The 18,629-nt window shown below is 39.3% G+C and overlaps 2 protein-coding genes across 6 annotated transcripts in view; both read left to right on the top strand.

The window, feature by feature from the left end:
- zak (sterile alpha motif and leucine zipper containing kinase AZK) overlaps positions 1 to 9,587 on the top strand; it is a 32,576-nt gene extending 22,989 nt beyond the window's left edge. For 3 of the 5 annotated variants that reach the window (XM_031297524.2, XM_031297518.2, XM_031297532.2), the window contains 10 exons: positions 1,368 to 1,503; positions 4,835 to 4,879; positions 4,977 to 5,007; positions 5,108 to 5,247; positions 5,374 to 5,436; positions 5,526 to 5,615; positions 7,677 to 7,793; positions 7,948 to 8,022; positions 8,187 to 8,337; positions 8,505 to 9,226. In XM_031297524.2, coding sequence (XP_031153384.1) covers positions 1,368 to 1,503; positions 4,835 to 4,879; positions 4,977 to 5,007; positions 5,108 to 5,247; positions 5,374 to 5,436; positions 5,526 to 5,615; positions 7,677 to 7,793; positions 7,948 to 8,022; positions 8,187 to 8,337; positions 8,505 to 9,226 — 1,570 coding nt within the window. Of the gene's footprint in view, positions 1 to 1,367; positions 1,504 to 2,257; positions 3,764 to 4,834; positions 4,880 to 4,976; positions 5,008 to 5,107; positions 5,248 to 5,373; positions 5,437 to 5,525; positions 5,616 to 7,676; positions 7,794 to 7,947; positions 8,023 to 8,186; positions 8,338 to 8,504 lie in introns of those variants that run through there. The other 2 variants (XM_031297509.2, XM_031297541.2) reach the window with 2 other exon arrangements.
- Positions 9,588 to 10,701: 1,114 nt separating this feature from the next.
- Positions 10,702 to 15,077, top strand: cdca7a (cell division cycle associated 7a). Its single transcript, XM_031297496.2, has 10 exons — positions 10,702 to 10,851; positions 11,791 to 11,931; positions 12,037 to 12,162; positions 12,258 to 12,458; positions 12,587 to 12,664; positions 12,759 to 12,950; positions 13,056 to 13,184; positions 13,284 to 13,433; positions 13,528 to 13,664; positions 13,761 to 15,077. The coding sequence occupies exons 1-10, from the start codon at positions 10,831 to 10,833 to the stop codon at positions 13,792 to 13,794; spliced, it is 1,209 nt and encodes a 402-aa protein (XP_031153356.1). The 5' UTR covers positions 10,702 to 10,830; the 3' UTR covers positions 13,795 to 15,077.
- Positions 15,078 to 18,629: the final 3,552 nt, after the last annotated feature.

The raw sequence follows: 18,629 nt of genomic DNA, 5'->3' as shown, positions 1-18,629 counted from the left end.
TAGCTCTTGTGGTGAAGGGCACCAGATAACCAATGGGGTCATATTGGCTTGCTAATACCTTGTAGATGATGCGTAAAGTAGTCTGTGGGTAGGTCTGGGTTCTGAGCTTGTAAGATAGGGTGCCAGTGCCAGTGAAGGCCGAGAACTGACTCCTGGCCATCTGGCTGGCCCTGTGCTATCCACAGCTCAGAACTGTCCGATCTGGCATCTACTGTCTGGCTGATGACTGCTGATCGGTTGCTTGCCCACTGGCGCAGCTCAAAACCCCCTTCTGCCAGGAGCATCTCAGGAGAGAGAGCAAGTTTTATTATGGCCTTTTTTACAGTGGGGGTGGAAGAACCGGAGGACGGGTCAGGACTGGAAGAGTAAGGATGGGCTTTCCTGCCTGGCCTACATGTGTTTATGAACAGAAAGTATGAGAACTAGCTTTTTGTTGGGCTGTTGCTCAGCATGGATTTCCACGACTGTGCAGCCCCACCTGCTGGGCAAAACAAACCTCCCCCAACGTGAAGTGAACATTGTCCTGTCCTTGCCATTCAAAGCATCAGACACAAACTAATCACCTTCTGACTGCAGGGAATCACTGGTGTTGTTTACAGTTTAATTTGATTTTGTTTTAGTATGTGTCACTGCTTACTGTCTGGTGGCTGGTGATATTTAATATTTTGTTATTGTCAACAAATTAAATTAAAGAACTAAACTTAAGCTAATATCTCCTTAAAACCTCTTAAACCCAACAACTGCTGTGCAGCCAAACATTGTTCAAACCCACATAACTTCATTTCAGATTCTAGTGGAAATCCCAAAGTTTCCAAAGATGCCAAATGTTTATATTTAATGAAATGACGTAGCCACAAAAAACATGGAGTAATACAAATCTGATATGTCAGTTAACATTAAAGCTAATACATAAAAATATTAAAAAGGGGAAACTGGATTTTTTGGGGTTAAAACACATGAGCACACAATGTTGCACTGGATGACACGCTTCTTCATTTCAACAAACACAAGCACTGTGGTTTACTGAGTCAACCCTACAGACACCGTCCTACTGGAAGAAGAGCCTCTAGGGCACCAAATGTGTATTAATCTGCAGCTGAGAATTGTTCCTAACAAATGCACTATGTAGTCCTGTTTGAGGATATAAGACAGCCTTTTTAATATACATGTATTAATAGAAATGGGCTTTGAGCTGAGTGCCACAGACAGGGAAGTATTGAGAGATGGACTGATAAATTGTTGGTTTTGGTCTTTTCATGGGATTTGTTGACAGAAAGAAAAATATTGAATCATGCCAGCCTTTAACATAATTGAATGTGGCGATATTTGGTGAATTGTTGACAGTGTTCCATTGCTGTATACTGCAGGTGTGAGATTGAAGCTACACTTGAGAGACTTAAGAAGCTGGAGAGAGACCTGAGTACCAAAGAGCAGGAGCTGAAGGAGCGAGAGCGCCGTCTAAAGATGTGGGAGCGCAAACTCATCGAACAGTCCAACAGCCCGGTGAGTTCCTCTCTATCTCCTCTCCACCTTGATCCACCTTCACGCTCAGGACAGCTGCCATTAACTGTCAGGCGGTCCCAGCAGCAGCACCTCACTTTTACACTGCTGTCCACATGCGTGTTTCCTCAATCACATTGGGAGAGTGACAGAATTCTTTCTCTGGTGTTATGTGGAAATAGGAAAGCAGTGAAATGAAAATAAAGGAAAAAGCATATTATGGGCAGAGTATATTATTGGCAGCACTTCACTTACAGTATGTGCAGTGTATTTGCATCATGATGAAGAGTGAATGCTGCATTTCTCACTAGAATTCATATTGAATTGTGAGCGTTGCAGAACTTTAGTTTAAGCTTTGCTGTTTGCTCTTGTTCCCAGCATTGTATATTTTGCATGCAAAAGACACAGATTATATTCTGGTTTGCACTTTGTGTGTTTCTGTGAACAAAACGTGGTTGCTTTCTCAAAACTGTGTGTGACCAAATGCCACAGTATTGTACAGTAGAGATAACTTAAACACCTTTGAATTAAGTACACTGAAATTTCACTTTCTTTTCCTATTCTCCCCTTATTGTTCTGTTCTGTTAACTTCCCTTTACCATCTAATTTTCTTCTTGGGTTGGGGTTAAAATTGTCCACTTTACTTATTTACACTTATTTTGTGGTTTGTCTGATAACTTACTTCCTTTTCTTTTCTTTTCTTTTCTATCCTCTCTTCGTTTCTTTCACCCCTATGTCCCTTCTCTCTCCCTCTCAGCTCTTCTTACCTGTGGCAAAAAAGATAAGCGCTAAGTCGTTCTATCAGTCTAAGACGGAGGAATCAAACAGTTCACAGATGTCATGTCAGATCACAACCTCCAGTAACGAGGAGGTGAATCTGCAGTCCATGATGAAAGGCTTTGAGGACATGTTTTCCTTGGACTTTGGCCGGCCTGTCCTGCACTCGGGCATGCAGGTCAACATGCAGGCCAGGCAGAACTCCTCCATGTCGAGCAGTGTCAGAGAAGGACACAAAATCAACATGACTCTGGGGATGGGACGCTTCACTTGGTCTGACGACAGTGAATAAAGCTCTCTGACGCTCTGTGTTGCCACAGCTGCATTGTCAAATACTGTTATCTCACTTAATGCATTATTGGTGTTATGGAAGCACTATTTGGTAATTAATTGCTTGTTAAGTCATGATTATTCCAATCATTTCAATAATCATGAGAAACACCAGGAATGGCTTACTATTTATTCTGTTTTGTTCAAATTGTATTCAGAAATCATAAAGATATTATAGAATATATTTGTAGCCCTCCACCTATGGATATTATGGATGCCATTTAGCATATGCCTAATGTACTGGATGTATAGTGCCATGCTGTGAAGAAAGAGCCACGTGAGCCAGTTGCTTAGAGAAGGCCAGGCTTTTATGATGAAGTGACATTTTGCTGACATTAAGATTGGCCAATTTGTTCTGGATGTGGTGGAGTGCAGTTGTTGAGACGCAGTCTCTTACCAGGATGAAAGTACATGTTTTTTCCACTGACTGACCCAGGTTCAAAACAGCAGGAGAGGAACTTTGCTGTGTGACTGTCAGCTTCATTCTCAAATTTTACATTTTACTTTTTAAGACAGGCTTGTTTCTTAGGCCTGAAAAGATTATTAAAATTAAGAAAAAAAGAATTAATAATAACAAGATTAAAATGCCTTAATCAGATTGCCTCACAGATTTGACCAAATATAGATTTTAATAGAATAATTTCCTTCTGTACACATGTTTTACATACGGTATTACACCATACGGTCTAACTGAATATTAGCCTCAAGACCTGCACTTTATAGTAGAGAAAATCGTATTAGCATTAGTGTTCAGCTAGGTATTAGGCTTCATCTGGGAGAAGGACATGCTTCCGTGAGCATAGCCCATTAAATTGTCCCCTTCGCTTGTTATCATCAGTCAGTCTCATGAGGATGTAATCCTCTGTATTCCTGTGTTGTTGCTTGTTAGCATCCTGCCATGAGCTAATATTCCTATTCAAACATCGCCTGTACTCCTGTGCCATCAAGCCCTATACACACTAGACAAGACATAACAATGAACACAGACTCTTACCATTATTTACATTTCCATGTGTGAAATCCAGACACTTCAGAAACATTCAGCCATCACACTTGTTAGTCATCTCCTCAATCTTTTGCCAATATCATACGACCTTCTTGATGTGACTTATTTCCCTTCACTGTTTTGTCAATAAATCAGTTTCTTTCAACTATCTGCCAATCTGTTTTATGAGAATTATGTTGTATTACTACTATTATTGCCAAACCTTTTATGATAGAAGACAGAACAGAGCAAAGAGACTGATACCATTTTAATAAGATTGTAAAATATATTGCTTCACTAGGCATTTACTGTATGTTGAGCTGTTTCTTCTGATATTAACTTTATGCCACTTTGTAACTCCCAGTATTCATGGTCTGGTTATCCATCATCCACTTAGTCCACATGGGGGCAGAATTGTGTGAATTAAACCCAAGTCGTTTCCCCCCCCAGCAGATTCCACACACACGTATCATAAACACAAAAATTGTGCTCCTCATTTTGAATTTAAGATAGTGCTTTGAGAAAGAAGCACGGCAGCACATTTGTGAAATTCAATATGCTGCTTGAAAAGTGATGTTAAGTCACTCCAGTGAGACTTTGACAGCGGAAGAGTGTTTCTGAATCTGTTTACTTCCGAACTGCAGCACTGGAGGAGGCGGAAAATGCTGCAGGGCTGAGTGGCTTTATGGGGCGGCGGGCTGTACTGAAATGTATGGCAGCGACGGTCTATTGAGACCGGCATTCAGCTCATAATCTGAGCTGTTATCACATGTCGTGGGAAGAAGACAGTGAATGGGGGATTACTCATTCATTTAGTCATCTTTCCTCCAATTTTCCATTGCATTATTTCTGTCATTACACACCAGTCTCATGATCACAATGATGAAATCTTTATTTTGGCTGGCAAGTTTCTGCCTGATTACATTTAATGAGCAATAAATGATTTATCTTTCAAACAGATCACGTTAGTTAGATCAGTCAGATGGACATTTCTGTTTGATATACACCATTAGAGGAAAGTCGTCTTAATCGCACAGCACAATAACCGGAAAAGTAATGTCTTTGCAAAACATGGAAAACATGGCTATTTCCATTTTAATAACATTTACTTAAGTCACATCTACACCATTTACTTGTGATTTTTACTTTAAAATCTGTCGGTCATGAATGCACACGTTTCATACTGTGTGTATTCATCCATATTCTATTGCTGTTACTTTTACTTGTCTTGTTTTTATGCAGTTGCTGCCCACCCTTGACATATATACATGGACAGAGGAGCATGTGGTCAGTATAATTGTATTTACCTCATAACTAGTATATTAATTTAGACTCTCACATACTATTACAATAAAACTAATATATTTCCATTTTATTCCTTCAGTATTTCTGGATGCAGCAAATATTTGGCGCAGGTTTGTTCATTTACTTTATCTTTAATCTGACTTTAGCATCTTCAGACTCTTTATTTGTGATCTGTTGTTTAAAAACTGAGCGTATCCTTTTCTGTCTCAGGAGAGGGTCCATGTGGCATGCAGCTGTATGCTGACCTGTTTAAAGAAAATCACATCACTGGAAAGAGGTTGCTATTGCTCACAGAAAACGACATGCGGGACATGGGGGTCAAATCCAAAGGTCACGTCATGCACCTCAAGGCAAGACACAGTTATCCATTAACCACAACTGTCTTATTTCTTTTAATCCATACATACTTTACAGGATGAGATCAATGTTCTTTGATATGTGGAATAACAATCAATCTCACATTTTCTCTTTGGCAGGGAGAAATTGAAAAGCTAACGAATGAGTACCTCGGGTTTGTCCACTTCCCACCTCTGTTGAAGGTATAAACGTTTCTTCTTTATCTTCAGGTAGAGTTGTTTTTTTTGTTTTTCTGTGCATCTTTGGTGCCTAAACTCCCTTTTCTTCCCAGGATGAGCTGGAAAAGGAGGTGCAGAAGAGTAAAACTGTGAATCTGGAGCTGGTCTTTGGGTACCACTGGAAACCAGGAACTGGGAAATCTGTAAGTTTGTAGTCGCACATACGCACGCACACACAGGACACACACCGGACACACACACACACACACACACACACACACACACACACACACACACACACACACACACACACACACACACACACACACAGACTGCATCAGCATATTCTGCAGTTGTGAGCATCAGATGTAGTTCATAATTCGCTCTGTAAAGGGCAACCAAAAAATTGAGGACAATCGCAAATAAATGTTGTATCTGCTTTGATTATTAATTGTTAACATCTTTTATAAGTTTGGTAATAATTGTTCTTTTGTAAATAGATGTACAGAATCATGTTTTTGCCATGATTGAATCAGCCTCCTTGCACTGAAGCTTTGTTCTGAGAATTCATGATGATGGCTGTTATACTGACCATTGAAGGCATCACTAGACATGCATAAAACCAGATAAATAAACATTTCATTCTCAGCCATGTACCACATCCACCTCGACTTGCTCACAGCCCTTTGTTAGGATCTCAAACTATGGAGAAAGGGTGGCTCTTCACTTGCTGTTTCAATTTAATCAAAAATAGCCCATTAAGCTAGAAGTCATTTTCTTTTTAAAAGGCAAACGTTATTTAATCTTTCAGCTGTTCATTGTCCCATCATAAATAGTCCTCTTTCAGTGTGTTCGGCAGGGCTGAAACGAGCCTGCTAATTGCCTCCCATTTCTTCTGACATGTGGTGGTTTAGTGGGTAGAAAACACAGCAGGGAGAAGGAAACAGGAGGCTGAGAAAATGAGAGCTAATTATTTTCCCCTGCCTGGTGTCAGGTTCCGTGTCAGCCTTGTTTTTACAAACTGGAAGGTTTTTTGCACTAAATAAAACAAACCCGCACTGCATTTTTTTCTTTGCCCGTCTTTGCTGGCGATGTCATGGAAGCAGCTGCACTTCTCAAAGACAAAATGAGGGCCTGCGATTGTGCGGCCACCATCTGACAGCCACTGAGGGTCCCCTACTAATGAGGATATCACCGTGCAGCCAAGTGAAAGGTGCTGAATTATGTATGAGTTGTCATTAGACGCACTCGGGTCCAAGGCATCATTACCAGACATTGTTTCTGCTGGAGTGATTAGACTAGCATGGACCTGGGAGCCCCGGTGCGACCGTCCAGTGCCGACACCAGGCCAGCGCAGGGCCACGGTGTGTTTCTGAGCCAGAGGCTTGCTGAAGCTTCCCCTTTGAGCTGTTTCCAGCCCCTGGGGACAATGCAGGAGAGGGCGAAGGCTTCTCAGACGAGTATGTTAGTGCCATTCCTCTGATGTCTTTCTCTGTGATCACTACACAATGAATTGGCCTGTGCCATAAACCCTGTGTGGTTAAGCGGTGACCTGTGGCTTCAGGGCCAGCTTTTGGGGATTGGCAGAATCATTACTGCTTCGTCAGCATTCAGTATGCAGGAGAAAAGAGCTGGGGAATTGAGATTTGTGCCTCCTAGTGAGGATTTGATGTGTGCCGCATGCAGCAAGTCATGAGGAAAAACCTTCACCCTTTTCACCTTAAATCGACCAGATTCCTACTCCAAGGAATTAATCCTGGATCCCACAGAGAATAATCACATCAAGTGTTTGACAAGGAATTTACAATGTCGACATAACAATATTAGCTACTGTTGTCATTTGTTTCTATCTCTCTGTTATAGTATTGTATGAAATAAGACTACTCTCAATGCCATGTTGAGGCATTAGTATAGTACTGATTTCCATTAACCTCTGTTCTCTAAATAAGGTGTTAGACAATGCTTTAGATATTGTACACAAATTGCATTTTATATAATTTCTCGTTTTTCGTGCCCTTGCAATTTATTTATAATATGTTTATGTTATAATTTCTGTCCTCCCCCACAATAAGAGGCGTTGTGGCCAATAGCTTCCCACTACCGTTAAACTACCTCTAGGTTGTGCTGTTGGTTTATATACAATAGTGACCAAGTTCTCCACACAGAATACTGCAATTATAAACTTTTCCATGTAATCAGGTGTTGTTTCTGAGTGCACCAGACCAGACCTACATTATCTCACCATTATCTGTTTTCCTTTCAAGGACTGCAAATGGAAAATGTACATGGAACTTGATGGAGATGACGTTGCAGTAACCTACATCAAAGACGTCATCTTCAATGCCAACCGACAGGACGTGGAAATCCTGCGGATGACTAAGGTGTCGTCAGAAACACACATGACCACTCATGTTTTAATCAATTCTAAATGTTGTCTATGTTTCTGACCTAACTGGTTGCATTTTATCTATTAGATTGTTTTATTGTTGTTGCCATAGTCAGATTTATTCATGAACTAATGTCATTTTAATGCAGCCACCTTTTTTGATGGACAAATGGATCGTTGGATTACTGCAGGACCAGAAAGTGGACTACACAGTCAATTATGAGGTGAGTCATTTCAGCAGCTGTGGGAGGCACTTCACAAAACAAAGAAAAATATACACGTCAGCTATTTGAAAATGCATCGACTGCAATCACAGAACCCTGTGCGACAAGTATACATATTTTTGACACTAAATAGCCTTATATTCTCCTTTGACTTCACACTTCAGAATGATGTTAAGTCACCAAAGTCTACCAGACACAGCTGTCCAGTGATGTGGAGTCACAGTGGTGGCCAAGATGAGATCAAGACTGTGGAGCTGGTCATCGAAACTACACCAGCTAACATCGACTGGAGCCCCATGGACAAGTCTAATGCTGGTAATCGTTTTATTTATAGTTTTGTTGAACCAAAAAGTGTCTTCACTGCTGGACAATTAAAGATTGTTGCTGTTGAATTTCCTCATTTCAACATATCACAAAAATATTTAACAATATTGAACACAGACTATGCTCCTATTTTTTTCAATGCATATCTTCCTTTTTAGATATTGATCCCACATGGATGTGGAATGTAAGGCGGAGGCAGTTGATGAACGAGAAATCCCTGCAGACGACTGCTGCTCTGACTGCCTTCACTAGCTCTGACGCCCGCACTCTGCCTCAGTTCCTGTCTGCACATGAAAGCCATGGGTTTTCTTATGCTGCAGCTGTGCGTCGCTCTCCAAACCGTGCCCATGGAACTCCTTGGATTGACTCACGCAGCTCCTCGCCAACTACCAGCCTGTCGGCCAAACTCTCCTCGCTTCATCTTGGGTCAAAGGGCAGCAGCCCTTCCAGCACTACGTCAGAGAGCGCATCAGAGAGGGAGCGAGAGCGCCCACTCAGTGCTGGAGCAGTGCATGACCACCACAGAAACCGCTACTTGGGCAACACATTAGCTGTGGGAGGGGGGCAGGGTAGGGGGCATGCATGGACCAATACTAGAGGTAACTATATTAATAATAAAACCAGCAAAACCTCACGACAGCCAGCGAGGCCATGGTCCAACAGTTACAGTTACACACCACAGAACCGCCCCTCCACGATACCAGGTATATTGTCTGTGACAGAAAACCCCAGTGAGGAGAAAGAAGGGGCCAAAGCCAGCGATGGAGGGTGGATCAAAGTGGAGCGACAGAAAAGATTACCACGTCAGGACAATAAACAAGTCAGAGGTCGACAGAGGAAAGGGGGAAGGGGAGGTCGCGGTGCTGGTGGAAGAACTTAATGTGGGCCACACATGAACTGACAGCTTCTTAACATGCGCTGAAAAGGTTTTTACATTATGCATTATGTCTGCTTACATGCTCACAAATGAACTGCTTGTTTTAAGAGAATCACACTGATGCCTATGATGTGTATATGAATGAACATAAGGTTTTATTTTTTTTAAACTGGCTGCTGTCAGGTTAATATAAATGCTTTATTGTTTTATTATTATAAAAATGGAAAAATCATCCTTGTTCTTCACTTTCTTCTTTCAATTTAATATCAGGTAGCAACCAGCGTTATGGTTGCATAATTTATTTTATTTTATTTATCAGCCCAGTTTCTCTCAAGTAATCAAATAAACTGTTATAACACCCTTACCCAATATACAATGTTCATTTCTTCAAATCCATACTTTCTGAGTTGCCTCTTTGGTATGTCTCTTTCTGTGGAATATTTTTGAAATATAACATGGTCTTCTGATTCCATTGTTCCAATTGTTGTTGTAGCAGCAGCAGCAGCAGCACAAGGACAAAAGTAGATCTACAGATAAATATAGAAAGTAAAAAATGACTGAGATGAGAGGTTTATCAAACTAAAATAAAAAATCTAAATTAAAAAAAAGCTATACAAGAGTAATAAAAAAATTTTTTTTACAAGGCAAACGTGACAGTGGTGGGATGTGTTTAGTAGCAGCAAGGTCAGCAAGGTTTAGTGTATAAACAGCATACACCAGACATATAATATATACAATTAAGTAATGCTATTTAGTGTTTGTCTGTATTAATAAAGACTATAGAAATATAATATAGTATATAATGCACTAAAACAGTATAACACGTAACATAATGATATAATATGGGATATAGTATAAGGTAAAAGTAAACTATAAACCCAAAAGTGCAAAGTGTTATTAGGTCTGGTGTGCCACACACCAGCCTTCAATCATATCAACTTCCTTCTGTTTATGTCACCCTGTTTTTGTTGTCTTTAGAGCTATCTTGTATTATAAGTCCCTTTTATTCAGTTTTAATAAATTCAATGGCCATAGCTTCTTTTTCCCTTTTCTATACATCGCCATCATTTAGTCCCATTTTTATTAAGTGTAAACAAAGTGTCATATATTTCTTCACTATGCCCCGTCTACTATAACGTGAAAATGACTGCTGAACTTTAGTCTGAAAACTAAATGACCTTTTAAAATGTGGCCTCTTTAGTAGTTGCAAAGTTGGACAGAGCTCAACATTTTACCCGCCTTGCATGCAAATTCACAAATAAAAAATTCGCGCCACGGGAAAGTACATGGAAGATACACCGCTCTCATTCCCTAAATGCCTCATACATAAATACGTGTGTGAAGATATCTTATCTAAAGAAATATTGAACGCATTTTAAAATCTTGATTACGAATTTCGCTTATGACTTTTGCCTCCCACGTCTTACAAAAAGTATATTAAATGTGTTACTACCTGACGACATTTTATATATCTTTCAGGACTTTCCGGTGGCGCGGGAAATGAACAGAGAGGGAACTGCCTGCAGCTGCAGGACCTGATTGTTCTCGGCAGAGCTGCTGCACGGTGTGTTTGTGTCTGTTAATGTGCGAAGATTATTAAAAGAAAAATGCCATCCACCCGCTCCAAGGTAAGGAAAGCAGCCTAAGTATTTCTTAACTTGCACCATTATCAGCAATATCGTGTTTTGTTATCCTCTTGATAATAAACATCATGTGATCCCTTTGTAATAGTTAGGTTACCATTTAAATCATACTTTTCCTTCAATGGTTAACGTAGTCAACGTTTCAAAGTTCACTGGCTCGAAACATGATCAAATCGAGGATTAAAAGATTGGGCAAGTAACTCGTATTTAAGTTAAGGAGGTAACGTTAACTTAAATAAAAACTGTTAATTTGAACACTAATGCTAGCGTGTTAATATGCACGATCCAGGTAACGTGACCTATCTTAACGTTACATTTGGTTAACGTTAGGTTTACAACTGGGCTGTGTCCCATAAACTAAAGTTAGGTCTGAACATTAGTGTTACTCTAACACCTTTGAGTAAAAGTTAAAGCAAAAAACAAAAATAACCAAGTTCTGTCTTTTTAAACATTAATATTCGCTGGTTTTAAGCTTATATGATGGAAGCCTTAAACTGAATATTATTTTTGAATTTTGGACAAAACAAGCAGTGTGGACATGTCAACTTGGGCTTTAGACGTTAAAAAAATCTTTATTTGATAGAACAAATGATTACACGAAAAATGAATTGATGATGAAATGAATCGTTACTTGTAACGTTAGCCTTACCATAAACCATTTCATGTCTAGAGAGCAAGATCACTTGAAGAAACACAACTGTTGGCTATGTAAATGTTAATTCAGAAGTTGGTGCTTATAATTGTAACACACCCAATACTCTGTTGTCCACACAGTTCAGAGGTCAGTCACCTGGTATCCTCAGGCAGGAAGTTAACAATCGAGTTTGATAAGCTGTATGGACACAGAAACCTTCCTGTGCGCTTTTGTAGCTGGGCTATAAATAAAAAAGCTCATGGTTTCTTAACTTCTGTTACCATTTACAGAAACTGGCAGCACAGGCTCCATCTACCAGGATGAGTTTAAGGAGCTTCCGCACTGTCCCTCTGGTTCCCATGGAAACTTCCTCCTCTTCCTCTGATGACAGCTGTGATAGCTTTGGCTCTGATGGAGGCTTTGCAAATACGGTAACGATAAAATCTCTAAAAAGTCTTCCTATTCCTGTAAAGTGGTTGTGAATGTGTGGGGTCTTTGCAAAGCCATATGCAACTAAAGATTGTTTCTGTGTTTAGAGGAACAGCTTAAGACAGACGAGGCAGAGGATGGCAGAGAAACCAAAGATGTTTAAGGCTTCATCAGAGGAGGATACATGCAGCGGGTTTGAGGAGAGTGAGATCAACAGTCAGATGAAAGCCATGGTACGTTCTTAGAAGAAATACAATTGGAACATATTTCAGAACTTCATCAGATGCCACGAAAGTTTCATCTAATCGTTAATTATACTTTCTCTTAGAAAGTAGACTCTGAACCTCCGAGACGTGGCCGCAGGTCCACCGTCCTGAAGGTTGCCATGACATTCCCCACCAAGAAGACAGGCAAGAAGAGGCCTGCATCCGAACCATTCCCTCAAATTAAAGTAGAAGACTCCGACTCTGAGGAAGAGGAGAACTTCATGCACAAGAGAGCCCTGAATATTAAGGAGAACAAAGAAATGGTACAACTTGCTCTATTTATTTCACACTAATTACTTACAGCATTTGGTGCTATAAACTGAACTTTGACTAGAACAGCCTCCATTTTAGTTGTGCGTTGTCCATTCATTCATAATTTTATTTTTTTTAGCTGCAAAAGCTCATGGCAGAGCTGAACAAAGTCCCCGGACTCTTCCCAAGACGGATGGCAATGTCTGCCTCCACTACGGTAATTTAACCTGACTATTTGTTATTACACATCTCACCATGGAACACAGTGCTTTATCAGTGCTCTGTATTAATTGGTACTATTTGAACTTTAGCCTCGACAAGCACCTCGGCGGGCAATGGGAACTCCAAGAGCTTGTAGGAGAAACCCAGAGCGTTTGTCTCGTCCCCACACACGGTCCCGCTCACTGGTGGACGGACCCCCCAGCCCAACTCCAGAGGAAGAGCCCGAGGACAAGTTTAGTCTGGTTCGCAAAAGCCGCTACAGTGAGGACTATGATGAGCCTGTAAGTCACATCAGAAACAGACTGCGTGTCTCGTCACCGTTCACGTTGCATCAAATCCTCCTTTATATAAAGTACAGGCATTAACTACATTTATTTCACTTGCAGCCCCGTCGCCGTTTCTTCAATGGTACCAAGGCCATCCCTCATGTAGTGCGGCCTGTGGATGACATCACAGAGGCGGAGCTGCAGAGCATCTGCCACAACGTGCGGGAAAAAGTCTACAACAGCTCCACTGTAGGTCCCACATTAACTGTAATGCTGAGATGATTTGAGCGGCTGCATCTGCTAGTGGAGCTCTTTGCCTGAAGGTTAACATGTTTCACTTATATTAAGGGGTCCACTTGCCACCAGTGCCGCCAGAAAACAATCGACACCAAAACCAACTGCCGTAATCCAGAGTGTGTGGGGGTGAGGGGCCAGTTCTGCGGCCCCTGTCTCCGTAACCGCTATGGAGAGGAAGTCCGTGATGCTCTACTGAATCCAGTGAGTACCTAGAGAGAGAGTGTGTGTGTGTGTGTGTGTGTGTGTGTGTGTGTGTGTGAACCCTGACGGACTTCTTAATCATTGTTCCTGGTAGGAGTGGCAGTGCCCGCCATGCAGAGGGATCTGTAACTGCAGCTTCTGTCGGGCCCGAGACGGTCGCTGTGCTACAGGAGTGTTGGTGTACCTGGCTAAATATCATGGATTTGATAATGTGCACTCCTACCTTAAAAGGTAACTGGAGCATTGCAAAGTACAAGTGTATGTGTGTTGTTGTTTCAGACTTAAATGTCTGTTTTTAACACTGAGATTGTCTAATCTTCATTGCAGCTTGAAAAAGGAGATGGAAGAAATCAGCGAGTGAAGTGTGGAGGAAGGAGCTGGACCTGACTAACATGCTCTGTGACTAGTTTTACCTACCCACAGTCCAAATATTGTTCATGGTGTCTCAAGCATTATAACACAGTGCTTATTGTTCCTGTTTGTGAAATTTCAAAAATATTTAGCATTCACTGACATCTGGAAGAGGCACATGCAGCTAGTTGCTTTGTTTTTGTTTAACATGTTTTCCTGCTTGTTCTGTTTATTGTGAACTAAAGTGGACAAAAAACATATTTAGGACAATTTCTCAACCTTAAGTGTTGACTTGTCCAAACATACCTCTGTGATCTTATGTGTATGTTTTTAAGACAATTGATGTACATATTCCCATAGCATGTAAAAAAGAAATCCCTTTTATAGCTGAATCATCCTCCCTGCTGCAAAAAGTCAGGCTTGATTAGATCTACTGTATTTTACATTGTTTTAAATGTACAGATTTTACACTGCCCACTCTGACATGAATTGGCCTCCAAGGGATTCATCATTGTGCCTTTTTTTTCTAGTTGAAAATGTATGCTTGTGTTTTTACAAGTTGTGTAGCCTTTTGTAAATCTGCTGAAAGTGTAAATGTAAAAACAAAACAAAATGTTTGCATTAGTTGGGGTGTTCTGTAGAAAGGGTCCAATGATCTGCATGCTGCTGAGGAGGTGCAGGTGGAAAGGGCATAGACTCGGGTCCACTGCCTTTCACTTCTAAACCGAAAGGAACTGTGTGATATACTATAGTGCCTGGTTAAATATCCTTCATTAGATAACTGTCACTAATGGTGTGGAAACAATTAGCACACTCTAATGGGAATCTCATACCTGTAAATCATTTTATTCTGTTAAAGCACATTCTCGCTCTGCTCCAGTCTCTTTGGCTCATTTTCTGCCTTACACTGTTAAGTAGGAATGGTTGAAGGTGCCACTGAAGTGGCAATAGAGTTATGGCCTGCATTTTCTGTTCAGAAGTGCAATACTCTACGCGAAATGACATGAAATTAACCTTTGTGTCGCTCATCTTTGAAATGTACTTCATTCGACCTGTACCAGGACACACTCTGATTATATGATACTGTTTCAAAATAATCATCGGTTGAGACTTATTCTTCAGTGTAATGGCAGATGGAGGTTATATTAGTGCTGCTTGTTTATCAGGCACTGCACTGTTGACAGCACGAGTAATGCTTACCAGTTGATGGGAATATATGTTCTAGTGATGCTTGCTTTGTGTTCATTTGGTTAACTGCACATTTTCATTAAAGCGTTAATCACTGCAAAATCATGTTATCAGTTTCCTTTGACTTGACCATCACTCGATCCAGACAGTGGCAGCTTTAATTACTGTTATTAAAACGTGGAGGAGAAATCCTAAATGCTGCTGGTGATTGAAGATCTTAAGGAGAGTGAAGAAGTTTATTAACCTTTCCACCACAGTTAGCATGCTACAGTCAGTGTTTATAGTGACATTGCATTTCTTAAGAGGGTAAAACTGACTTATCTGGCTAAAAAGTTGACACTTTCCTCGTATGGGCCCATGACTGAACTGTGCGCAGGCTTGAATGGGCCAAATAATTACAATTTACAACAGCAACAACAAGCTAAAGGTATTACACAAACAAATTACAAATAACATTTGATAAATTGACCATTTCAAGTTCACAATTGATAAGTTGTAAACTAGTTCATGTTTTTGCATGATAAAAGGCTAACACAATAAACAAAGTTGTTCATTATTCTATCGATCCGATTGTTTCAGCATTCAAATATTGGATGGAAATTAAATTAGTACCCAAATTACCATCTCTACAGTACAGTTTTTAAAAAGTCATAGTATGTTGTGTCAAAAAAAGTCAAAGTATAGAATTGGAGAAAAAAAGTAATAAAGTCATTGTATAGTATGTCAAAAAAGTCAATGTGTAGTATGTCCAAAAAAACTCATGGTATTGTATGTCCACAAAAACGTCATTAAAAGGGCCAGCTGGGACTGGGTATACAACTTGGGTGAGAGTCTGCAGTGACTACTTTTTGGTTTCCTGTTGGCAGCAGTTTTAACCACTGTGTAATAACATAATTTATGTTAGGCTTAATTTATGTTTTTTATACTAAGAAATTAAAAAGTCGTAGTATGGTATGTTGAAAAAGTCAAAGCATATTTTAGTTTAGTTTACTATAGGATCCCAATTAGCTGTGCCCTTAGTCGTAGTATAGAATGTTAAAAAATTCATAGTATAGTATATCGAAAAAAGTCATTGTATAGTATGTCGAAAAAAGTCATAGTGTAGTATGTCAAAAAAAGTCATAGTATTGTATGTCGAAACAAACATCATGGAAAGGGCCAGCCAGGACTAGGTATCAAACCTGAGTGATAGTGTGCAGTGATTTCTTATTGGTTGCCTGTTGGCAGCAGTTTTAACCGTGTGTACCGAAGGAATTTATGTTAAGCTTAATTTATGTTATTTATACTAAGAAATTAAAATGTCAAAGTGTATTATGTCGTTTATTATAGGATCCTCTTAAGCACAGCTACTCTTCCTATATCGAAAAAAGTCATAGTATAGTACATCAAAAAAAGTGATACAAAAGTCATAATAGTATATCGAAAAAAGTCATTGTGTAGTATGTCGAAAAAAGTCATCGTATAGTATGTCGAAAAGAGCCATTAAAAAGTCAAAGTGTAGTATGTTGAAAAAAGTCAAAGCATAGTTTAGTTTAGTTTAGTTTATTATAGGATCCCCATTAGCTGTGCCCTTAATTGCTTAGTATACATAACATAACATTTTTTGGTGACACACTGGCTCAGTGGTTAAACCTGCTGCCAACAGGCAACCAACAAGTAGTCACTGCAGACTCTCACCCAGGTTGTATACCCAGTCCCGGCTAGCCCTTTTCATAACGTTTTTTTCGACATCCAATTCTATGACTTTTTTTTTACTTACTACACGTTGACTTTTTAATGGCTCTTTTCGACATACTATACTATGACCTTTTTATCACTTTTTTTTGACAAGCTATACGATGACTTTTTTCGATATACTATACTATGACTTTTTCGACATACTATACTATGACTTTTTTCGATATAGGAAGAGTAGCTGTGCTTAAGGGCACAGCTAATGGGGATCCTATAATAAACTAAACTAAACTATACTTTGACTTTTTAATGGCTCTTTTCGACATACTATACAATTACTCTTTTCGACCTACATTCTTTGTTGACACGCTGCCTTAGTGGTTTAAACTGCTGTCAACAAACAGAAAATAAGTAATCACTTCAGATTCTTACACAGGTTTGATACCCAGTCCTGGCTGGCCCTTCTCATGACATTTATTTTCAACAAACAATACCATACAATGACTTTTTTTCAATATACTATACTATGATTTTTTAACATTCTATACTATGACGTTTTCGACATATTATACTATGACTTTTTTCAACATACCACACAATGACTTTCCTTCAATATAGGAAGAGTAGCTGTGCTTAAAAAGTCATAGTATGGTATGTCGAAAAAAGTCAAAGCATAGCTTAGTTTAGTTTATTATAGGATCCCCATTAGCTGTGCCCTTAAGCACAGCTACTTTTCCTACATCGAAAAATGTCATAGTATAGTATGTTGAAAAAGTCATAGTATAGAATGTTAAAAAAAATCATAGTATAGTATGTTGAAAAAAGTGATAAAAAAGTCATAGTGTAGTCTATCAAAAAAAGTCATTGTATAGTATGTCGAAAAGAGCAATTAAAAAGTCAAAGTGTAGTATGTCGAAAAAAGTCATAGTATTGTATGTAGAATAAAACGTCATGAAAAGTGCCAACTGGGACTGGGTATCAAACCTGGATGAGAGTCTGCAGGGACTGCTTGTTGGTGGCTTGCTGGCAGCAGTTTTAACCTTTGAACCAGTGTGTCAACAAAGATTTTTTTTGTGGAAAACAGTAATAGCATAGTATGTCGAAAAAAGGCATTTAAAAGTCATAGTATGGTATGTCAAAAAAAGTCATAGTACAGCAAGTCAAAAAAAGTGATTAAAAATTAGTATGTTGAAAAAAATGCTAACAAAGTCAAAGTATAGAATGTTTAAAAAATCATAGTATAGTATATCGAAAAAGTCATTGTATAGTATGTTGAAAAAAGTGATATAAAGTCATAGTATAGTATGTTGAAAAAAGTCAAAGCATAGTATATCAAAAAAAGTCATAGTAATGTATGTCGAAATAAAACGTCATGAAAAGTACCAGCTGGGACTTGGTATCAAACCTGGGTGAGAGTCTGCAGTGACTACTTGTTGGTTGCTTGTTGGCTGCAGTTTTAACCACTGAGCCGGCATATCACCAAAGAGTTTATGTCGAAAACAGTAATAACATAGTAAGTCGAAAAAAGCCATTACAAAGTCATAGTATGGTATGGACCAGTCTGGACAGGGTATTGAACCTGGGTGAGAGTCTGTAGTGACTATTTGCTGATTTGCTGTTGGAGCAATGCTATCCACTGTGCCACCAAAGAACTCATGTATTAATCAGTCATAGATAACATGTCAAAAAAAAGCTATTAAAAAGTCATAGTACACTATGTTGAAAAAAGTCATAGTATGGTATGTTGAAAAAAGTGATAAAAAAGTCATGGTATAAAATGTTTTAAAAAATCATAGTATAGTATAGTATATTGAAAAAAGTAATTGTATAGTATGTTGAAAAAAAGTCATAGTATAGTATGCTGAAAAGAGCCATTAAAAAGTCATAGCATATAGTATGTCGAAAAAAGTCATAATATAGTATGTCGAAAAAAACTTTATGAAAAAGGCCAGCCAGGAGTAGGTTTTGAACCTGGGTAAGAGT

Source organism: Sander lucioperca, chromosome 8 (genome assembly GCF_008315115.2).
Source record: "Sander lucioperca isolate FBNREF2018 chromosome 8, SLUC_FBN_1.2, whole genome shotgun sequence".
Taxonomy (NCBI): domain Eukaryota; kingdom Metazoa; phylum Chordata; class Actinopteri; order Perciformes; family Percidae; genus Sander; species Sander lucioperca.
This window is presented reverse-complemented; position numbering and strand designations above follow the sequence as displayed.